Below are 18,861 nucleotides of genomic sequence, written 5' to 3' on the forward strand. Positions count from 1 at the left end.
CATGCCTTCATTATTTGTAAGATTGCTTGAGTCAAACCAATGCTCCCCATGACTGGGAAATTTGTTCTCTAAATAAGGCACCTCTCCGTGTGTCCATCTGTGGAAATTTCTTAGTAGTGATATCAACATGATCTTAGGGAGCAACAGATTTCCCTAAATATGTATATATATCCTGTTTCCAATTTATCTGTAGTCCTAATCATTACCATTTCTTCTTGGTGAGCAGTGGTTGTAGGGCAGCTTCTTTCACTGCAGCACCAACAAGGTTGTTTCTCATAGTTATATTGCAAGTGATCTGTTGGTGAGCCTTCTGATACAGGATTGCTAACTGCAAAGGTTTTTCCAAAGCCTGCAATAACTCTAAAATCTAGGCCTGGTGAGGCCACATCTGGAGTACTGTATCCAGTTCTGGGCTCCCCAGTACAAGAGGGATGCGGAGCTGCTGGAGAGAGTCCAGTGCAGGGCTACAAGGATGATCGGGGCCTGGAACATCTGCCCTGTGAGGAGAGACAGAGAGAGCTGGGCCTGTTCAGCCTGGAGAAGAGAAGGTTGAGAGGAGACTTGATCAGTGTAAGTAAGTACCTCAAGGGAGGCAGTGAGGAGGATGGTGCTGGCCTCTTTTCCGTGGTGGCCACTGATAGAACTAGAGGAAAGAGCTACAAACTGAAGCATCAGAAGTTCCACAGGAACTTAAGGAAAAAATTCTTAACAGTGAGGGTGACAGAGCACTGGAACAGGTTGCCAAGAGAGGTTGTGGAGTCTCCTTCTCTGGAGATCTTCAAAACCCAAAGTGCTTGGACACAGTCCTATGCTCCACATGCTCTAGGAGACCCTGTGTGTGCAGGGGGGTTGGACTAGATGACCTCTAGAGGTCCCTTCCAATCTTAAGCATTCTGTGATTCTATGATCTGAATGGGCTATTTGATGTCCTGCTGCTGTCAGAAAATTCCCTCTCTCCAAATTATTCATGTTGCAAATAGTACTCTAAAAGCATGTTTTGAGTCTGTAAGCGTATTAACGTTTAATTAATTATTCATGGTTATAATACATGCTTGGGTTAAAGCTATCAGTTCTACTGCCCGTGCTCCAAAATCCCCTGGAAGTGATCTAGCTTGCAGTACTATATATTCTGACAGTTATTGCATACCCTGCAACCCTTTGACCCTTTTCATTGTATGACAATTCATCACAGACAATATTAAATGAAAATTGTGCAGGGATTCTTCTTTCACAGTAGGCAGAACAAATTTTGGCCTCAAATCTATGGTTTCTAAGCAACCGTGAAATATTTTTACTTTGGGTTGTAGTATCTTTGCTAACAAGGTATCTGGGTAGCTCATCACACTGTTCCAAAACCACATTTGGCTCAGTGAGCAAAGCTAGCTCATACGAATGTAAATGTTGGTGGGTAAACAGCAAATGACTCTGCTGACTCATGACCGTTTTCACTGTATGAGGCACTATTACAGTTAAGTGATGTCAAAGCAATATTCCTCACCTTCTCAATTGTTAGAGCCATTGCTGGTACAACCATAGCATGCCCGATCTTTCCTTGAAATACTGGATCCGGTTGTACTGAATAATAAGCTATTGCATGCCAGTCCTGGGCAGTTATCTGTAACTGCAAAGTGAGTACATTACTATCCTATTGTCATCTACCCTACTGTGTTAGTTTAGTGGTTTTGACAGTGCTATTTGATCATGCATAAAGCTTAATATAACACCAGTGAAATCAATATAAGAGAATACATATATCACAAAAACTCACAAACTCACTCCAGTTTTCAAAGACACTGTGTGGAGTTTTCTCACCACTGGAAACTAATGTGGTAGTATGTGAATGCCTAGAATGACGAGCAGGATTTACATCTTTTACATAATGCCTTATAAACTAAGCTTTTATTCTTTTTTCTTTGAAACCCAAATATACTTTTTTTCCAGAAATTATAATGCCATTAATTAAAAAAAATAAAAGCTGTTTTGCATTCCTGCAAGAGATGAAGGTACCACTCAAACACACGGAGTAATACAGCTGCTGATTCCCTCCTTGCTGATTCCTTCCTTCTGTCCTTACCGTCCAGAACCTCGGCAGTAAAGTAAATTATTCCACCATCCCAGGAAGCCCATTTGGGATCCACAGCATTAGAGAAATCAGTTGGATCAAAGAATCTAACTAGCTGAAAATCATAGCTGCATTTTGTTCAGAGTTGAGGATTGGTAGTCATTTCTAACCTTACTATTTTGCATAGGCCAATTGCTGCAAGGTTGGCACTAAGTACACTCTGACAGCCCTTTTTACAACAAAACACAGCAAAGCAGACTTGCTTTGAAATGAAATAAATAGTTCACCCATTATTTTAAATAAATACAGAAAATTGAAGCACCACTTAGTTGTAGTGTACTAACATATGCCCCCCGCTCCATCTGACTCAGAAAGCAATTCCTACTTTGAGATGGAACCATTTTACTCAGCTTTGCAGGAAAATATCACGCCCCAGGTAATATTAGGAATGGAGACATACTGTGGGTGGGCAACAGTTGTACCACAGTTCTTACTTATGCTAAAGTATCTTTACTTTCCTGAAACGATGTAGCAAAAAAAAAAAAAAAAAAAAAAAGCCTGGCTAGTCAAGCTATGAAAAAACTTCCAGGCTTTCAGGTTAGCCTTGACAACTGAAGAGACCACAGAGCAATCCCCGCCGCTCCTTCTCAGCTGTATCAGCTGGGCCAAGGAAGATTGCATACAAGCAACCCTGAAGTTGCTACGTTACTTGAAGAGGAAAATCTGGATTGGTATTTCCAACCATAAAAACAGTAAAGCCATATTTCTGCCCTGTTTCACGAAAAAAAAATCACATGGCAGAAGCCATTAAATAAATAAAACTTACCTAGTTCTTCACATTCCTCTAAAAGAAATGGGACCAAAATCTGTGAAAGTCCTGGAGCCCACCAGTGAGTGAGCAATGCTATAGGCACTGGTGCTTTAAAGTTAGTAAAGTGGATGGGAATACAGTGTGTGTATATAAATACAAAAGTATCCATATACTTACATATTTAGGCAAATAAACAGTGATGCTATGAATGGTCTCTCCAGGGATGCCAATAAGATTCACTTTTTTTCTTCTTGAATACATAAACAATTCATCAGACTAAAAGTCAGTCTATTAGTTTTCATACAGCTGAACTGCAATCATGACCTAGAATATGGCTTATATTGTGGGCAGATCAGTTTGAAGACTGCTGGGAAGAATCAGACACGGATGTGTTTGAAATTGAAAGCAAAGGTGACACTGCTGAACCATCTGGAGGAAGAGCTTTAGCTATCTCTGGAAACAGAGATGTCAAGCTAAAATTGGATAAGTGTGACGTATTGGTCATGTGCATTGATGGAATATCTGGAAGCAATGGAAAACTTGGCTGAGCAAAACCAGCAGGCCTGGGAGGAGACAAGATGGATCCAAAGTGATTGTTTAAACTTCCACTACTTGGCTTCTCCATGCTTGGATTAGGAAACCTTTGACTGGGAAAATAAGGGATAGAAATGTCATTGGAAAGAGTAGGATGTGCAGGGGAGTAAGGAGGATAGAAGGATTGCAGTGTATTTTGAGGATCTACTGGGATGAGAGGTGGTGTTCGAGTGGCATTAGACTGAGTGACTGGTGGAATGAAAGACGTATTAGCATTTATCGGGGGATTCATGCCACCCTCTGGAATAAAAGGGAATCCAAAATTGTGAGAGAGAGCATGTTGATCAGGCGTGGCATTATCATTAGACACTTGTGGACCATCGGACGTAAAACGGACAATGCTTCCTCTTTTTTCTATTGCAGACTGCTGGCGTCCAAGTATCATACTGCTGCTGGTAGACAGGGGAAGATGAGGAAGACTTGGGTCAAAAACATTTCCATGTCTTTGATTTCCAGATCAATTCCTTTCAGGCTGACGGATTTTAGAACCTCCATTGTCTTGCAGAGATGTCTCGACCTCTGCGTAACTGAAGAATTTGGCTGACAAACAGAAAGTTGTCCTTGTTCAGCATTTCCATGAGAAACTGCAGGGTGGGGGTGAGTGGGCCGCACCACTCCATAAATGTTGCTAGAAACTGGTGTATTCGTGTGACTCTTTGTTCCATGACTGTCTGTCATTCTCATGGGATTGGACTTCTGTACAGAAAGGTTTGGACTTGTATTTCGACCCTGAGGTTCTTTCCTGAGGAAGAAGAACTTGAGAAAGGAATATTTAAAGAACTGTTCCTTGTGTTAATTGCACCGATAGACATGTCACAGCTTTGCCTGTTCTGACCTTCGCTGTCTCTTTGGATGTGGACACTTTCTTGTGCGGTGGGGCAGTTATATTTGGTTGTGGAGGAGGCACCCCACTGAGTATTCCTTTGATGTTCTGGGATTGATCTTTGGCTTCCACTTACTTGATCTCCAATATGAGGGGGTCGTAAACTCTGCATAAAACTTTGTTGGCATGTATTTTCATTTTCTCTTGGTGGAAGAGAATTTACTAGTGGAATACCCTGAACAGGTGGATCTGTCTTTCTATGGGAGGGCCAGGATTTTGACTAATTTGAAATGCTTGTGATTGTATGCCCCTTAGGGATGACACAGAATTACCAATTCCACTGTTTCTGGAGGCCTGTACATCAAAACTGCCTGTTGGCTGTTGACTAGGTGTGGCTGACTTAAATGTCTGACAATCAGAAAGCCGTTGCACATCTGAACCAACTGTATGATCAACAGATATACAGCCCTGTATGTTATGAATGGCTATTCCTTTATTTCTAGAAACATCAAGGTAGCTTCTCATTTCAAGCTGGTCAGGAACTCTAGGGCCTTGAAGAGATAATCCTGTTCTCTGTTCTGAATTAGATGTTGTCTTCCCGATGAGTGTCTCAGCAGAGTAACTAGAAACTCGATTTCTTTCCTGCCTGTGTGGGGTGCATGTCATATCTGATGGTCTGGTTACGATACTTGCTTGGGACACCATTTGTTGCTCTAATCCCCTTGAGGTCATGAGTCTCTGTATCCAATTATGCCCTGACACATGTTCGAAAGCTGAACCTTCCTGTCTGTTGCTGACATCTTGTTGCTGTTGATGCATAATATCCTGATTTATATGGCTCTGAGAGAGATTGTGATTTCTGCTTGTTCTTGGATTTTCACAGTTCTTTTCAGGCTGGGAAACTCCAAAGTGCTGCTGCATCTGCTGCTGCATTTGTTGGTGGTGAGGATGAGGCTGGCCACTTTTTTGACGTGTTTGATCACTTCCATGATGTTTCTGCTAAAGAGAAAGTTGTGTGGCTTGACTTCCCTGGACAAGATTTCGTTTCTTTTGCATTTGTACCTCCTGCTGTATTGTTCGCTGTTGGTGGACACTGTGGGTTGAGAGTGCGCTGAGTTTTCCCCATGAGTGACATGATGCTGCAGCTGAAGCTGATACAAGTGGTACCTCTCTCTTAACTGCCCAGCTTGCTGTTGTTTTAAGTGCAGATGAGTACTACGAAGATGAGATATGCCTTGAGCAGGAACATGTTGAATAGGCTGCAAGTGCTGCCCTGTCTGGCCTTGCTGCTCTGAAATTGAAGGTTGCGAACTACACTGAACTTCCGTTTGTCTCAAAACTGATGCTACAAAGTTGCTGTTTGATGGGAATAATCTATTAAGGCTATCAGTATGGCTTTGATTGCTCACTGGTGGCACTGAATTGGGTGAATTAGGAGGAAGCTGGCTGACTATCATCTGTGTTTGATCAGCAATACCCTCAGGTGTTCAGTTCATCAATGTCATCCCTTCAAGCCTTATAGGCATTGTCTGGCACTGCTTTTGCCTTTTTGCTGTAGAGAGAAGAAGGTCATCCTGAACAGTCTACTTGGCAGAGTCTTTGCGACCTTCGTGACCTTGCTGCTTTACATGTGATTCCTGCAGCTGGGGAGTGTGCATGGCAATCAGTTGTTCCTGAGCATACTCATTCATCATAGCTGGTCCTGGAGACGGATTGATGTAGGAATTAGATGGAATAGAGAGACACACAGTGGCAGAAACACTTGCTGGCTCTGAAGGCTGAGATAAACTGGAGAAACTCACAAGGGGATGGACAAGGTGACTCTGCTGTATTAGATTATTTACACTTAAACTAGTTATGCTTGGTGATTCAAATGCTGAAATCTGCTAAGTTTTTGATGTTATCACAGCTCCTACTGAACAGCTTGTTTTTTCAGCTTGTCTATCAACTCTTGTTTGTACTATATCCTGAGCACTGAATTTGCTTAGTGTAGTTTCTAGCTGTCCTGTATTGCTGTCTTTCACTGCTTGCAGCTTGTAAGGCTCTTTCTCCAAGGGTGCAACATCAGTTCCTTCAGAGACAGCAACCCTCATGGTTACTTATGTTGCTCCTCCACCTTTCTCAAGGTTTTGCTGGTCAAAAATAGCTCTTGCTGCAAGAACAGTAAAGCAGCTTGCATCTGAGGGAATTTGCGTTAGGACTTGGATCAGATCAGGGACCACAGGATGTGGTAGATGCATTATTTTAATATTCCTCACAAATCTTGTACAAAATGGTATACCGTTTTCCCCCTTGGGTCCAATTTTGATTTCCTGACAGGCAATACAAGGGTGTTACCAGGGCAAGTACATCATACTATAATCTGTTCTTAATCAAATCAGCAATCAATTCCCTGGTCAGCATCCTGGGAAAGAGGTCACTGTTTTGTGGCAGGTCACTTGCACTGTTTTACAAAAAAATGTCATAGTTCCTTCTGTGTTCAGCAGTGCTGTTTCATTTCTGGACTTTGCCCAAACCTTTTCGTGAACATCTTTTAGAGCTCTAAGGATGCACCCACCCCTGTCATCATCTGGCCTATTATTTTTGGCAGTTTCAATATAATGCGTGCACTGCCAAATACAATTCTTACACAGTTTTCCTGATATCTCTCTTCCTGAAAGGTAATTGGGCAGTTTTCCATTCTAGCAGGTAGATGTTATAACGAGGTACCATTTTCTATTAATAGAAATAGTAGTCTTGAGAATTTTAGTGTGTCCTTTAATACATTGTATTTTCTCCAGACTCAATTTTCCTAAACAGGTAGTTAGCATGGAATAAGTAGCCCTGGTATCTACAAGAACTTTAGGTTATAGCCATTAATTCTTACTGGAGTCCCAGCTCTTGTCTCCTAACACTAACTGGCACACTACTGATGCTTCAGGTTCCCCTTCTTTAGATCAATCCTGGGGATTATGCTGCCAAAATTTCACCATATCTTCTGCACTTCTATGATCCTGTGGTCTCCAAATGGAAGGGTTTCCAAAACTCCTCTCATCTGGGACTGAAGGGGACAATCTCTTCTCCAGTGCCCCTGTTTCATACAATATGCACAGTGATGTGGGTTCAGCAGCCCTCTACTTATTCATATGCCTCTGTTACCCTTCCCCTTTGACCTCATCCTTTCACATCCATTCCCCTCCTTTTCATCCTTGGAATTTCTCCTAGTGATGCTGTCAACATATTCACTCTGTCCTTCTTTTGTCTTTCTTTCTCTTTTCTTCTTTTTCTGATCTTCATATATGCAAGTTAATCTTCGTATATGTAAGTTGCTAACAGTACTAACTCTTGTAAATTCCCTCCCTGTCATTCTGGAGCATGTTTTCTGAAATACTCTTGTCTCTGCAGTGCCTCTTGGAGCACAAATGGACCCACTGGCAGTCTTTCATTAAAATTTTCCATAGTCATCCTTCCATAACATCATAGGGCTTCCCTCAATTCCCAGAATCACTCTGGTGTTGCTCAGACTTTTGCCTCACTTCCCAGTTAGTACCTGTTTGCCCTGCAGCTCTTATTGCTAAAACTAGGTTTTGGCATGCCCCGTCATTTGCATTGTAATCCCAATTCAGATCTACTTGGTAGAGATTCAGGTGCTGAGGGGGCGCAAAAGCCAAAGCTGTTACTTGAATCTTTCAGCATTTGCTACGTAAGCATATGTTTTACTTTACTTGAATCTCTGAATCTCCCTGGATGCTTTAAATGCCCTCTTATCCCAAAAATACCAGCAGTCCATTTGCTGAGGTTTCCATTTCTCTTAATGATGTCACATGAAGGTCAACCTACCCATATTGAAGGAACCATCCTGGGGCAACAGCTTGCAGGGTATCCCCTCAAGTCTGTAACGGCCATTCTTCCTGACAGAGGGTAATTGCTCTACCCTTACTGAGGCCTGAAGTATCACAGAATCACAGAATGGTTGAGGTTGGAAGGCACTTCTAGAGATCATCTAGTTCAACCCCTCTGCTCAAGCAGGGACACCTAGAGCATGTGGCACAGGGTCACATCCAGACGGGTTTTGAAGATCTCAAAGATCTCTCAGAGGAGACTCTACAACCTCTCTGGGCAGCCCTGTTTCAGGGCTCTGTCACCTGCACGGTAAAGAAGTTCTTCCTCACATGGAGATGGAACTTCCTGTGTTTCAACTTGTACCCATTACCCCTTGTCCTATCACTAGCCACCACTGAGAAGAGTTTGGCCCCATCCTCCCTACATTCTCTCTTCAGGTACTTATACATCCCCTCTCATTCTTTTCTTTTCCAGGCTAAATAGGCCCAGATTATGTAGTCTTTCCTCATAAGATAGATGCTCCAGTCCCTTAATAATCTTCATTGCTCTACACTGGACCCTCTCTAAAAGCTCCACATCTCTCTTGTACTGGGGAGCCCAGAACCACACACAATACTCTAGATGCAGCCTCACCAGAGCTGACGACAGAGGCAGGATCACCCGCCTCGTCCTGCTCACAATGCTCCTGTGGGTCAGGATCCCATTGGGCTTCATGACTAGGGCACATTATTGGCTTGTAGTTAACTTGTTGTCAACCAGGACTCCCAAATCCCTCTCCATGGCGCTGCTTTCCAGCAGGTCAACCCCTAATCTGTACTGGTGCCTGGGGTTATTCCTGCCCAGGTGCAGGACCCTGCACTTGTCCTTGTTGAACCTCCTGAGGTTCCTCTCCATCCCAACTATCCAACCTGTTTAGGTCCCTCTGAATGGCAGCACAGCCCTTGGGAGTGTCAGTCACTCCACCCAGTTTCGTATCGTCTGCAAACTTGCTCAGGGTGCACTCTGTGCCCTCATCCAAGTCATTGATGAACAAGTTGAACAGCACTGGGCCCAGTACTGACCCCTGGGGAACACCACTAACCACAGGCCTCCGACTAGACTTGGCCCCATTCATCACAATCCTCTGAGCTCTGCCATCCAGACAGTTTGCAATCCACCCCACTGTCCATTCGTCTAACCCACACTTCCTGAGCTCCCCTATGAGGATGTTAGGCTCTCTTTTTCTCATTAAGTTTACCTAAGAGCTTGCTCAACCACATGTGTCTCCTGCCCCACCTTGCTCAACTTCCTTCCTGTAGGAATGCACTATCCTGAGCTTGGTGCTTGAATATTAGCCAATTCTCCTGGACCCCCTTCTTTCCTTCCTCCAAGGAGGTCCCTGAAGAGGTCAAAGTTGGCTCTTTTGAAGTGTATGCTTGCAATCTTACTTCCTGACCAGCTTCTTTCTCGCAAGATCATGAATTCCAACATTTTATGGTCACTGCAGTCAAGACTGCCTCCAACCCTCATATTTCCAACTAGACCATCTCTGTTTGTTAGTATCAGGTCTAGCAGTGCTCCTCCTCTTGTTGGCTCATCTACCACCTGCATCAAGAAGTTATCTGCAATGTTCTGCAGGAACCCTCCGGACTGTCTGTTCCTAGCTGTGTGACCATCTCAGTAGACATCAGGGTGGTTGATGGCCCCATAAGGACCATGGCCTGTGATCATGAGATTTCTTGCAGCTGCCTGAAGTACCTTCAGTTTTCTTCCAGTTTTGCAGAATTTGAGTTATCAGTAAACCCTCTTTTACATTTCCCGCCAAACCCCCCAGGATTCGTGCAGATCCAGTTTTACAACATCTGTAGGGAGCATCATCATCAACATCACAACTGTCAGGTGAACTTACCCTATTGCTGGTTGTGTCGAATGTGGTTCCAACATACACCAGCTCGGAAGCCCACTGTGTCCCACCTGGCTCACCAGAGTGTTAAAATGATCTATTCTCCTTTGTTCATTTGCAGGCACTGATAATAAGCAGCAAGAGTTAGGTTCCTAAAGTCTTAGTTTTCTAAGTTTTGTTGCTAGCGGTAAGGTGCCCCTGGGCAACTTTGTGTTGCAGCCATTCAGCAATAGTAGGTTAAAATGTATTCAATACTTTAGTTTACCAAAACCAACCAAATTTATCCACATTTCTTAATTGTACCAATTCTCTTGCCATGTTAGGGTGCAAGACAGTTCTGTGCTAGTTCTGTCGCTAGCTGATTTTGCACCTTTTGTTGTGTTGCCTTTGAAAAACTTTTGTACTACTGACTTGATTAAATGGGTTTCTTTGCAATTCTTCAGCTTTGTATGAAAAACAGGGCTAAGCCAAAGTCAGATAAGATGTTCTGCTCCCAGGGGACAAGATCTTACATGTTCTCTTGCTGCAAAACTAGTGCATAGTGTAAATTTTCTTAATTGATCCATTACAATTCTTAATAGATACATTTTCTCCGTTTACAGTAGAGGTAGATTTGTATGATGCTTACATTTGGGAATAAAGCAACAAAGCAGTTTTGGAGAGGAAATGGGGCCAAAGAGTAAGGGAAAGAAAAAGCATTTAGTTGAGGCAGAGGAGAGAATAAATCATAAACTCACAATACTGATATTTAACACCTTGTTGGAATCTCACAAATTCAGGAAGTGAAGCTAAGAGAACAGAATTTCTTCTAAGTACTGATTGTTGTATATAATTTTCTAATTCATCTTTCTTGAATATACATTTCTGAGTATCTTTTTTTTTTTTCTCCTTCGTCCATAGAAGAAACTTCAGCAATACATGATATCAACAGATGAACAGCTAACCTCTCTTATACAAGCATTTAAAGACTTCCCTTTAGCAGAATCTGAAAGAGGACAAAATTCTAATCATTTTGCAATTGCAAGCAAAGGTCCAGCAAACAGCCAAGGTGTGTGTGTACATGCACGTGGGAGGAGGGAGATGGCAATTCATGTGCCACAGTTCTGCTTCGAGGACAATCATTTTGAAACTGATTAAATATAGTTATTTTAAGTAATACAATGATTTGTATTTATTTTTATAAATATAAATAAAAGCTGTATTCCTTCTGTAGGGACATCCTTCTGTCTGGTTCTGGACTTCAGAATTAGCTATAGATCCTGTGGCTGAGCTCTCGAAGTAATACATAATGTAAAAATAAGCCTCTCATCACACAGGAGAGATTTCTTTCTTTTTCTTTCCCATTAAGATGTCCTGCAAACTCATCCTACTTTGAGGGTCCTTAGTCTGAGGTTTAATTTGGGGGTCCTAAAAAACCCATCAGAATCCTATGAGCCTTTGAAGGTTGCTGCTGACAAAAGTGTCAGAGTTACTCAGCAATAGAAAATGCTAGGACAAAGCCTCTTTCTTGACATGTTTGGTTTTACCAGAGGTGAATGATCAGTTAGGTGATACTTTACAGACACTAGCAAATAAACCTGTAGCATCTGTGGGTAACTAATACCTAAAGGTGCTTTTTAAGCTTCTCTTACCATAGAGTTTGCTCCTAATCCTTTTCCACTCATGAACTGTTTAAATGCATCTCCTTTGCACCCAAGATCACTAATTCCTAGTGAATCCTCTGATTATTTGGAGGATTCTGTTTCTTGGGTAAGTGTTGTTTCTGTGGACATTATGTTCTAAAACTTTCTTCCTGATTGTTTCTGTAATTCTCTTCCTGAGAATTCATGTACTATATCCCTTTTTGGAGGGCTAAAAATAGCTTTGTAGTAAAAGGGGTTTTTTTTGGTTTGCTTGTTTTATAAAAAGGCAAACAAACAAAACTCTCCTGTTCAACAGCTTTGCAGGTCTGTTTAAAATTTTCTTTGGTATGCCTTCTTGGGAGAAGACTGCTCTCTAAGAAGCTTCCTAAAGTTGCAGAAATAGGTCTTCCTTTTCTGCTTCCTTTGGAAGAGAGTTCACTTACCGTTAAGACTTCTGTCTGGTTGTGAAAAACTTGGATGTCTGCTTGGTGATTTTGCTGCAGAAATCATACGTAAGGTGACTGTATTGTTGAACTTGACTGGAGAGAGGAGAGTGGCTGAAGAAGAGGTGAGGACAGTATCATAATGACAGATAACATGTAAGGATAATACCTTGAAAGTGCACTTTAAGGTGAAACATCTTTTGTCAGGGTCCCTAAATAGATGGTGGCAGGTTCTTAATTCAGTCTCAGTAATGCAGACTGCAAGCAGTATGATCAAACAGCATATTTTGGCTCTTTGCCTTTGAAGAGTTTTTTTGTCCATGGTATTCTTGGATTAGATATGTCCAACTTAATTCTCCAATAAGTCCTCTTTTGGAAACAAGTGTTCTAAACAAAGCTATTAATGGTTAACCCAGAGACAGTACTGATAGAGCAAAGGATGAAAGTATATTAAAAATACTGGGGTGCATATAGCTTTGATTCACGAATTTCATTTTATACCTCTTAGGTATGTGCAAAACCATTGGCAAAATGGACAAAAACTAGTTGTAGTTAAGTGCAGAGTAATGCCTTCTATCTAATAGAGAGGTTTGACTTGAATGAAGTCATAGTGAGAGCATTGGTGTGCTCTAAAGAGTTTTGAATTCCTTTCCAGCACATCATTCTTGCCGTCCAGCCTGGGGACATTAGGACAAGTACCTAGATCTGCTTTTCTCAAGAGCAGTGTCATTTAGGTATGAATGCGTCCTGAGGCTGTGAGGCTAACTGTGATCATTCTTTTTGCTCAATGAAGATGTGTGTTATGCTCCAGAGGAAGATTTCTGTACTTGAGGATTAAAAGAAAATGGGGGGTGTGTAGGAAACATAAATCTTGTCAGGCCCCTGGATGAAAGGGTGGCCATTACTGATTTTTTTCCCTATACTGCTCCTGCATTGTTTGTGTGTGTTTTAAATTCAATCTCTGCTCTGTCTCTTTCTTAGACAAAAGCATTTTGACCTATTATGAGCCCAGGACTGATGTGGACAACAGGGAAAATATGCTAAAATTCCCACACGAGGAAGTGCCTGTCAAATTTCCCCAGAAGCCAAGTGCCTCTGATAGTGTGGGAGCAGGTAAAAGTTTGCCAACTCACATCTTCCAGCCAGCAGTACTGCTGTCACCGCCCCGGCAGAAGAGCAGTCAGGAATCGTCTCCCAACCAGAATGGTGAGCTGGTTGCTCTTTCTCTTGCTCTTTCTCTCTATAGTAGACTTTGGAGTCAGTGTATTATGTTACTGTTTGAGTCTTGTAGGCCCACACTCTCTAGAGCTCTACCTTCTATGAATTTTTTTTTTTTAATTTGGGTGTCTAGATACCTTGGCACTATAACTGTCATCTCCTGCATCCGCATCCAGATAAGCATTTCTCTTATTTCTGTGCCTATGGCTCATTTCCTTTAGGCTTTCTGTCATCATTCCTTGAAGTTGTCTGTCTGCTTTCTGTAGCCCTATCAGTGGCATTCCAGACTGGCAATCTATTTTGTACTGGTTTTGATTGTCTTCTTACGTAGCTTGCTGTAGCAGTTAAAGTTTCTTCTTGGTTATTTTCTCTTGTAAATTGCTGCCCTAACAGAATGAAGTCACTGTTCACTGCTTGGAAAAGGATCGTGTGTTTCTTTCCTTACTGTCACTTTATTTCTTTTTTCTAGTCTTCAAGTTCATTTCTCAGTCAACTGAAAATACTGAGAAAGAACCATGCAAGGAAAGGACTTCACCCTCCTCCCTGATAGCACAGAGCACAAGCGAGCAAAAATATCTCTTTTCTCAAAGGCACCCATTTTTTTCTGCAGCTGAAGACTTGGAGAATTCCCAAGAAAAAGTGAGTTTGTCTTCCCCAGATGATTCTGGAAAAAACATTGCAGTTGAAGAATTCTCTGAAAGCAGTGTCCTGCTGGGACAGATAGCTGAGCTAACATGACAGAATTCTCTTATTAAAGCTCAGCTGAGCAAATTCAGAGGCTGCTCTGAAGAAAGAGGTTATAGCCTACATAAGCCAGATCCAATACAAAATATAAATGCTGGTCTAGATACTTCAAAGGAACGGGTGAGGATTTACTAGAAAAGTATCTTCTTATCTTCTTTTTATTTGTTTTGATTTTTTTTTCTTAAAAGGTACTGATGTTTTAAGACACTCTCTTTTTCAGTTGTTTTAAGGCTTATTTCATATGGTATTTAGTCAATTAAGGGCTTAACAGGCATGATAATGAAAGAAAGAAATATGAAGGGTTTTTTTTTCTATTTTTTCTTCCCACGAGGTGCTGTCCTTAAGAAACTTGTTTTTTGGGGTGAAAAGTTAGATGTGTAAAAGTACTTGAAGCATGTTAATATGTTGCATGTTCTCCGAAGGAGCAAATTATAAGCTTTTAATTTGAACTAATTATCTGTATATAGACTCAGCTTGCAATGTCAAAGAGCTTGGAGGAACAAATAGCAGAGCTGAATCGTCAGAGTGCAGAAGCACAAGATAAGCTGTTGCATCTAACAGACCAGCAAAAATTAGGTCCATATGATGGCCATATGGTCTCTCCACTGGTATCTCCTATTCCACTCCCATCCTTAAAATATACTGGTAAGTACCTAACTTTAGGAGAAACCAGAACGATAGTGCTTTTTCCTTTCTGGGAGTTCTCTGTAATTGACTGGATCAGCAATTGTCTCAGTGCACTTGCTCTTAATGACTATGCAATCTCTTGTTTTTAGAGACTGCAAGCTTCAGAGAGATAAAAATGCATCACCTAAACTTCTCCTAAAGTTAGTTTCTTAGTTAGCTTGTTGCAAATGTCATGCTGTGTGGTAAATTTCTTCTTTGCTCTGCCTTTGTCTGCTGAACTGTTGCACTGTCACTTAAGAGCAGAACTAGGTTTTGTTCCTAACAGGCAGCAAGAGATTTCCTTGGTGTGTCTAATGCCCAGTATTCCCAATTCCAGTTATATATATATATATTATGGAATGCCTAGAGCATTTTAAGCAGGCCTTTCTACTGCAGAATCTTTTAGGAAAAGATGAAGCATTTATATCAGGTCTCAAAATCACTGAAAACTGTTTTTCCAGTTCTTAATCTTGCTTCAAAGTATTTGGTCTTCTGATGCTTTTTCATTAGATTAGCTTGCTGAGTTATTGCCAATGTGAGCAAAAAGAAATAACAAGTTTAAAATCATCTGAAGAGACAAATCAGTGAAAAAATATTTTTGCTTATGTGCACGTTCATATGCAGTGACTCATACAGTGGGGTCCTAACACTTTCAGCACTTCCACTGCCATTGTAACGTAAAGACAACATCAAAAGTAAATATAAGCTTCTGTGGACAAAAGTCAGAGGATTTATCTGTAGAAGAACCATTCTGTATCTGTGCATGTTACTCATAGTTCCTCTGAGTATCTACTTTCACTATTGATCACTTTCAGAGAGTGATTATGGGGTTGAATGGGCCTTTCGCTAATTAGTTTATGTCTCTTTATATTCTGTGTAATTGTGAAAAGTAAGAGGATGTCCCCGTCCCCGTCCCCATCCCCCCCGCAAAATGGGAAATTTAAATGAACATACTGAAATCTGTTTTCATCGGAATCAAACTAGTATTTGTCATCTAGAAATTGCAAGGAAGACAATTGAAGTGTCTATTCCAGGAGCATTTGCTATGGACAGTTGCAAAGAAGATACTCCTTCCCTTGCCAATGTGACCAGTATAAGAAGGTAGATGATTTACTGCTTTTATTTTATTGATTTATTTTTGTAGTTGTTTGGGTGCATAGGTAGCAGCAACGACAAAGAATTTTAGCACAATAGGTAGATGTAATTCCCTGGCTTCACCAACTTTGCCTGGCTTCATCACAGTCCAATCTGAAGAGATGAAACAAAAGTTTCACAGGTTCTTCACAGCTTTCATTATTTGTTTTAAACACCTGCAATTTCACCTAACACAGATCATACGAGTTGTTGGAAACCACTGATGAAGGCTACTAGATCAGAATTTAAGATGTGTGTCTAAGTGTCAGTCCCTAGATGTGTATCTAAGTGTCATGTAAATAGAAAGCTAGAGGGATAAGGAAGGAGAGGGAGCTCTGTCCTACCCTACATACACTGAGCTAATAGTAATCAGTTCATACCATTATGCATTCTGGACAGTTTGTTAGGGCAGGCCTGAGTGCCATAAACTGTAACTTATAAGTGAATAATCCTGTAATGACTTTTCTACTGTCGCAGCTCCCTCTATTACAACTAGGAATCTCTGGCAGTCTTTCACAATGGCTCCAAGAATTTCAAGTAAACATGATGATGCACTAGTAAAGATTAATATAAGAGACAAGCAAGCTTTTGCTTACCAAACCATTACACAAGGCAGCTACTGAAGGATAAAAAAATCCAAACATAGCATAAAATCACTACTCTAGATTTTTAGATACCTGATTGTGTAAGAGAAGGACAGACTACATTAAAATGTTTTTATTGCAGTAAATGCTGCCCTTTTATAATGTCCAAATCTCTCTATCTTGATAGAGAAGCGAACGTCTCGACCAGTGGGGAAATGCAGCATACTTAAGGTAGATATAGCATAAGTTAGGTATTTAAATTAGATGGCATTCCTGCCTTCATGCTCCTATGGCAGACAGTTGCTACATATCAAGGAAGTGGGTAATCATACAGAAGCCAGCACTGATTAGCAAGTCCTGAGGTTTAAAATGTATGAGTTTCAACTTGTTTTCTATTTCTAGCAGGTGAAAAAGCAAAAAGAAGAAGGTTGGTTTGCATTGTCAATGCATATTATGTAAAGGAAGCTGCACTCAAGTCCCATTTTAATTTTGAAATGTTCTCACCAACCACAATTAGATCACTGTAATTCTTTCTCCGCATGTACCATGTAAGTCTGAAGTGCTCTTGTTTTAGTGCAAAAAGTCAGTATAGAAAAGGTCTGTAAGAGTCACTATATTTATGACAATAGAAGTCCTGGAAACGAGTTTCTGAACTGGACACATTGCTGTGAGCTTATCTCCTTAGACCTCAGTGATCTTTTGCAAGATGAAAAAGTGAGGCTACTTTAGAAATACAAATGGGCTAAGTATCTATATGATATCCATAGTAGATCTTCTGGAGAGAGTCTGGAAAAGGTGAGCAAAACATATCTTGAGTGTGTATTGGCACAAGATATGGGATTTAAACAAACAAGAAACGCTGAGATGAGGGGATGTACAAACATTGAAAAGCAGCCTGGAGATTAGGAAACTGGTCTATTCCTGCTGGATGACAAGTTGCGTCAGAAATCACTTTTTCCTTCTGTGTTCACAGCTTTCCACAATGCTGAGAGCACTGTGTTGTCAGTGTAGTTAATGTACCTGGGATTGCATTGAGACTTGAATATTGCTTTCTCATTGTTATTTTTTTATAATACAGTGGTTATCTGAAGTTGACATCAGAATCTATTTGCTGTGTGTTATAGTTCCTTTCATAAAATAAGCAGCTATGTGATGAGTTCAACTGTTTTAAACTATTCTGTATTTTGTTTGTGTATATAATACTCTGATGCCATGTTTGCTGTATATTGTTTTTATTTGACTTTTTGAAGTAGTGATCATTTTAATAGCAATAATTAAGTAAGAAATTCTAGGACATTCAAGAAATCCTTTTATATCTGTTCTTTACATTTAGTGAACCTGGGCAAAAACCACTGTATTGGAGAAGAAAACTCTTGCACATTAAAAGTTGGATTTTGAGTGAGGCTATTTTGAGAAGTGAAGTTTGAGTGAAGCTCTTCAGAGTTTGAGTGATGCTGTGATTTTTTTTAACTGTTAAATTCTTCAGAATTGATGACCTAAAAGGTATGTAAGAAAGATGATAAATTTCAATCATTTCAGTTTTAAGAGGATGAAGATACTTCTCAAGAGATGTTTGTGTTTTGTTTTGTTTTGTTGCTTTTTCAATAGATTTCATAAACCATGCAAACACTGGATTCATAATCTGTTCAAATTATTGTTGAAAATCTCTGCAATGTATTTTTCCAGGGTTAAGTCTAGGAAGCGAAGAAAGCTCATAGTCCTGAACTTTAGTTAACGTCCCCAAAACTTCATAGCTGCGTCAGTGAAGGACTGCGCTCGACTTGGCACAGCTATCTAGTACAGTCACTCCAGTGCATATATGTACCTGATGTGGTGCCACACCTCACGTGGCACGTGGGCTAAAAGTGTGTGCTCCTTCCAGAAGGCAGGAAAGGGTCACTGGTGTCTCAAGTCCCCACCCCACAAGCTCCTCTGCATCCTGTGCCCAGAGGGAGGCAGCCTCCTTCTGTTCACAAGTAGGAGTCACCTTAGAAATGAGCTGCGGCTAAGAGTTAGCGCAAGTGTGTATGCTGGAACAGAGCTGGTCGTTGGAACTGTTAGGGTTTTGTTTTGTGTTTGCAATATTACGTGATTGTATTGAATTAAAAAATAAATAAAATAAAACCTCTGTAATAGTACTGTGGGTAAAACTGGAGGTAAGACACAGAGGGATGAAATCCAGAAACAGATCTTGGTTTCTGTTTTCAGTTTATACCAACTTCTTCCAATTTCTTGAGAATCAAAAATTTTAAAAGTCACACACTTTTGATCCTTCTTCATATTGGGTTTTAGGAAGGTACAAAAAGGTCATAAGCACTTTTTAAAGAGAAGATTTACCTTTAAAATCTTTAGGAATGCAGAATTTTCATTTCTATTAAGAAGGCAGACTGTCAGTGTTAATTCATGCTATCTAGGTGGGTATTAAGATTTCTGCTAAGAAATAGTGATGTAAGCCT

The 18,861-nt window shown here is 40.8% G+C and overlaps 1 protein-coding gene and 1 pseudogene across 1 annotated transcript in view; one reads left to right on the top strand and one right to left on the bottom strand.

The window, feature by feature from the left end:
* The window catches only part of LOC148594938 (spindle and centriole-associated protein 1-like), a 31,454-nt gene extending 15,662 nt beyond the window's left edge, over nucleotides 1–15,792 (top strand). The window contains 5 exon segments of the mRNA XM_088523356.1: nucleotides 10,895–11,042; nucleotides 13,041–13,265; nucleotides 13,747–14,141; nucleotides 14,489–14,666; nucleotides 15,686–15,792. Coding sequence (XP_088379482.1) covers nucleotides 10,895–11,042; nucleotides 13,041–13,265; nucleotides 13,747–14,141; nucleotides 14,489–14,666; nucleotides 15,686–15,792 — 1,053 coding nt within the window.
* On the bottom strand, nucleotides 3,114–6,530 carry LOC104580895 (basic helix-loop-helix domain-containing protein USF3-like; annotated as a pseudogene).
* Nucleotides 15,793–18,861: the final 3,069 nt, after the last annotated feature.

This window comes from Tinamus guttatus, unplaced genomic scaffold (genome assembly GCF_059628265.1).
Source record: "Tinamus guttatus ecotype Peru unplaced genomic scaffold, ASM5962826v1 Tinamus_guttatus_pri_ptg000182l, whole genome shotgun sequence".
Lineage (NCBI taxonomy): Eukaryota > Metazoa > Chordata > Aves > Tinamiformes > Tinamidae > Tinamus > Tinamus guttatus.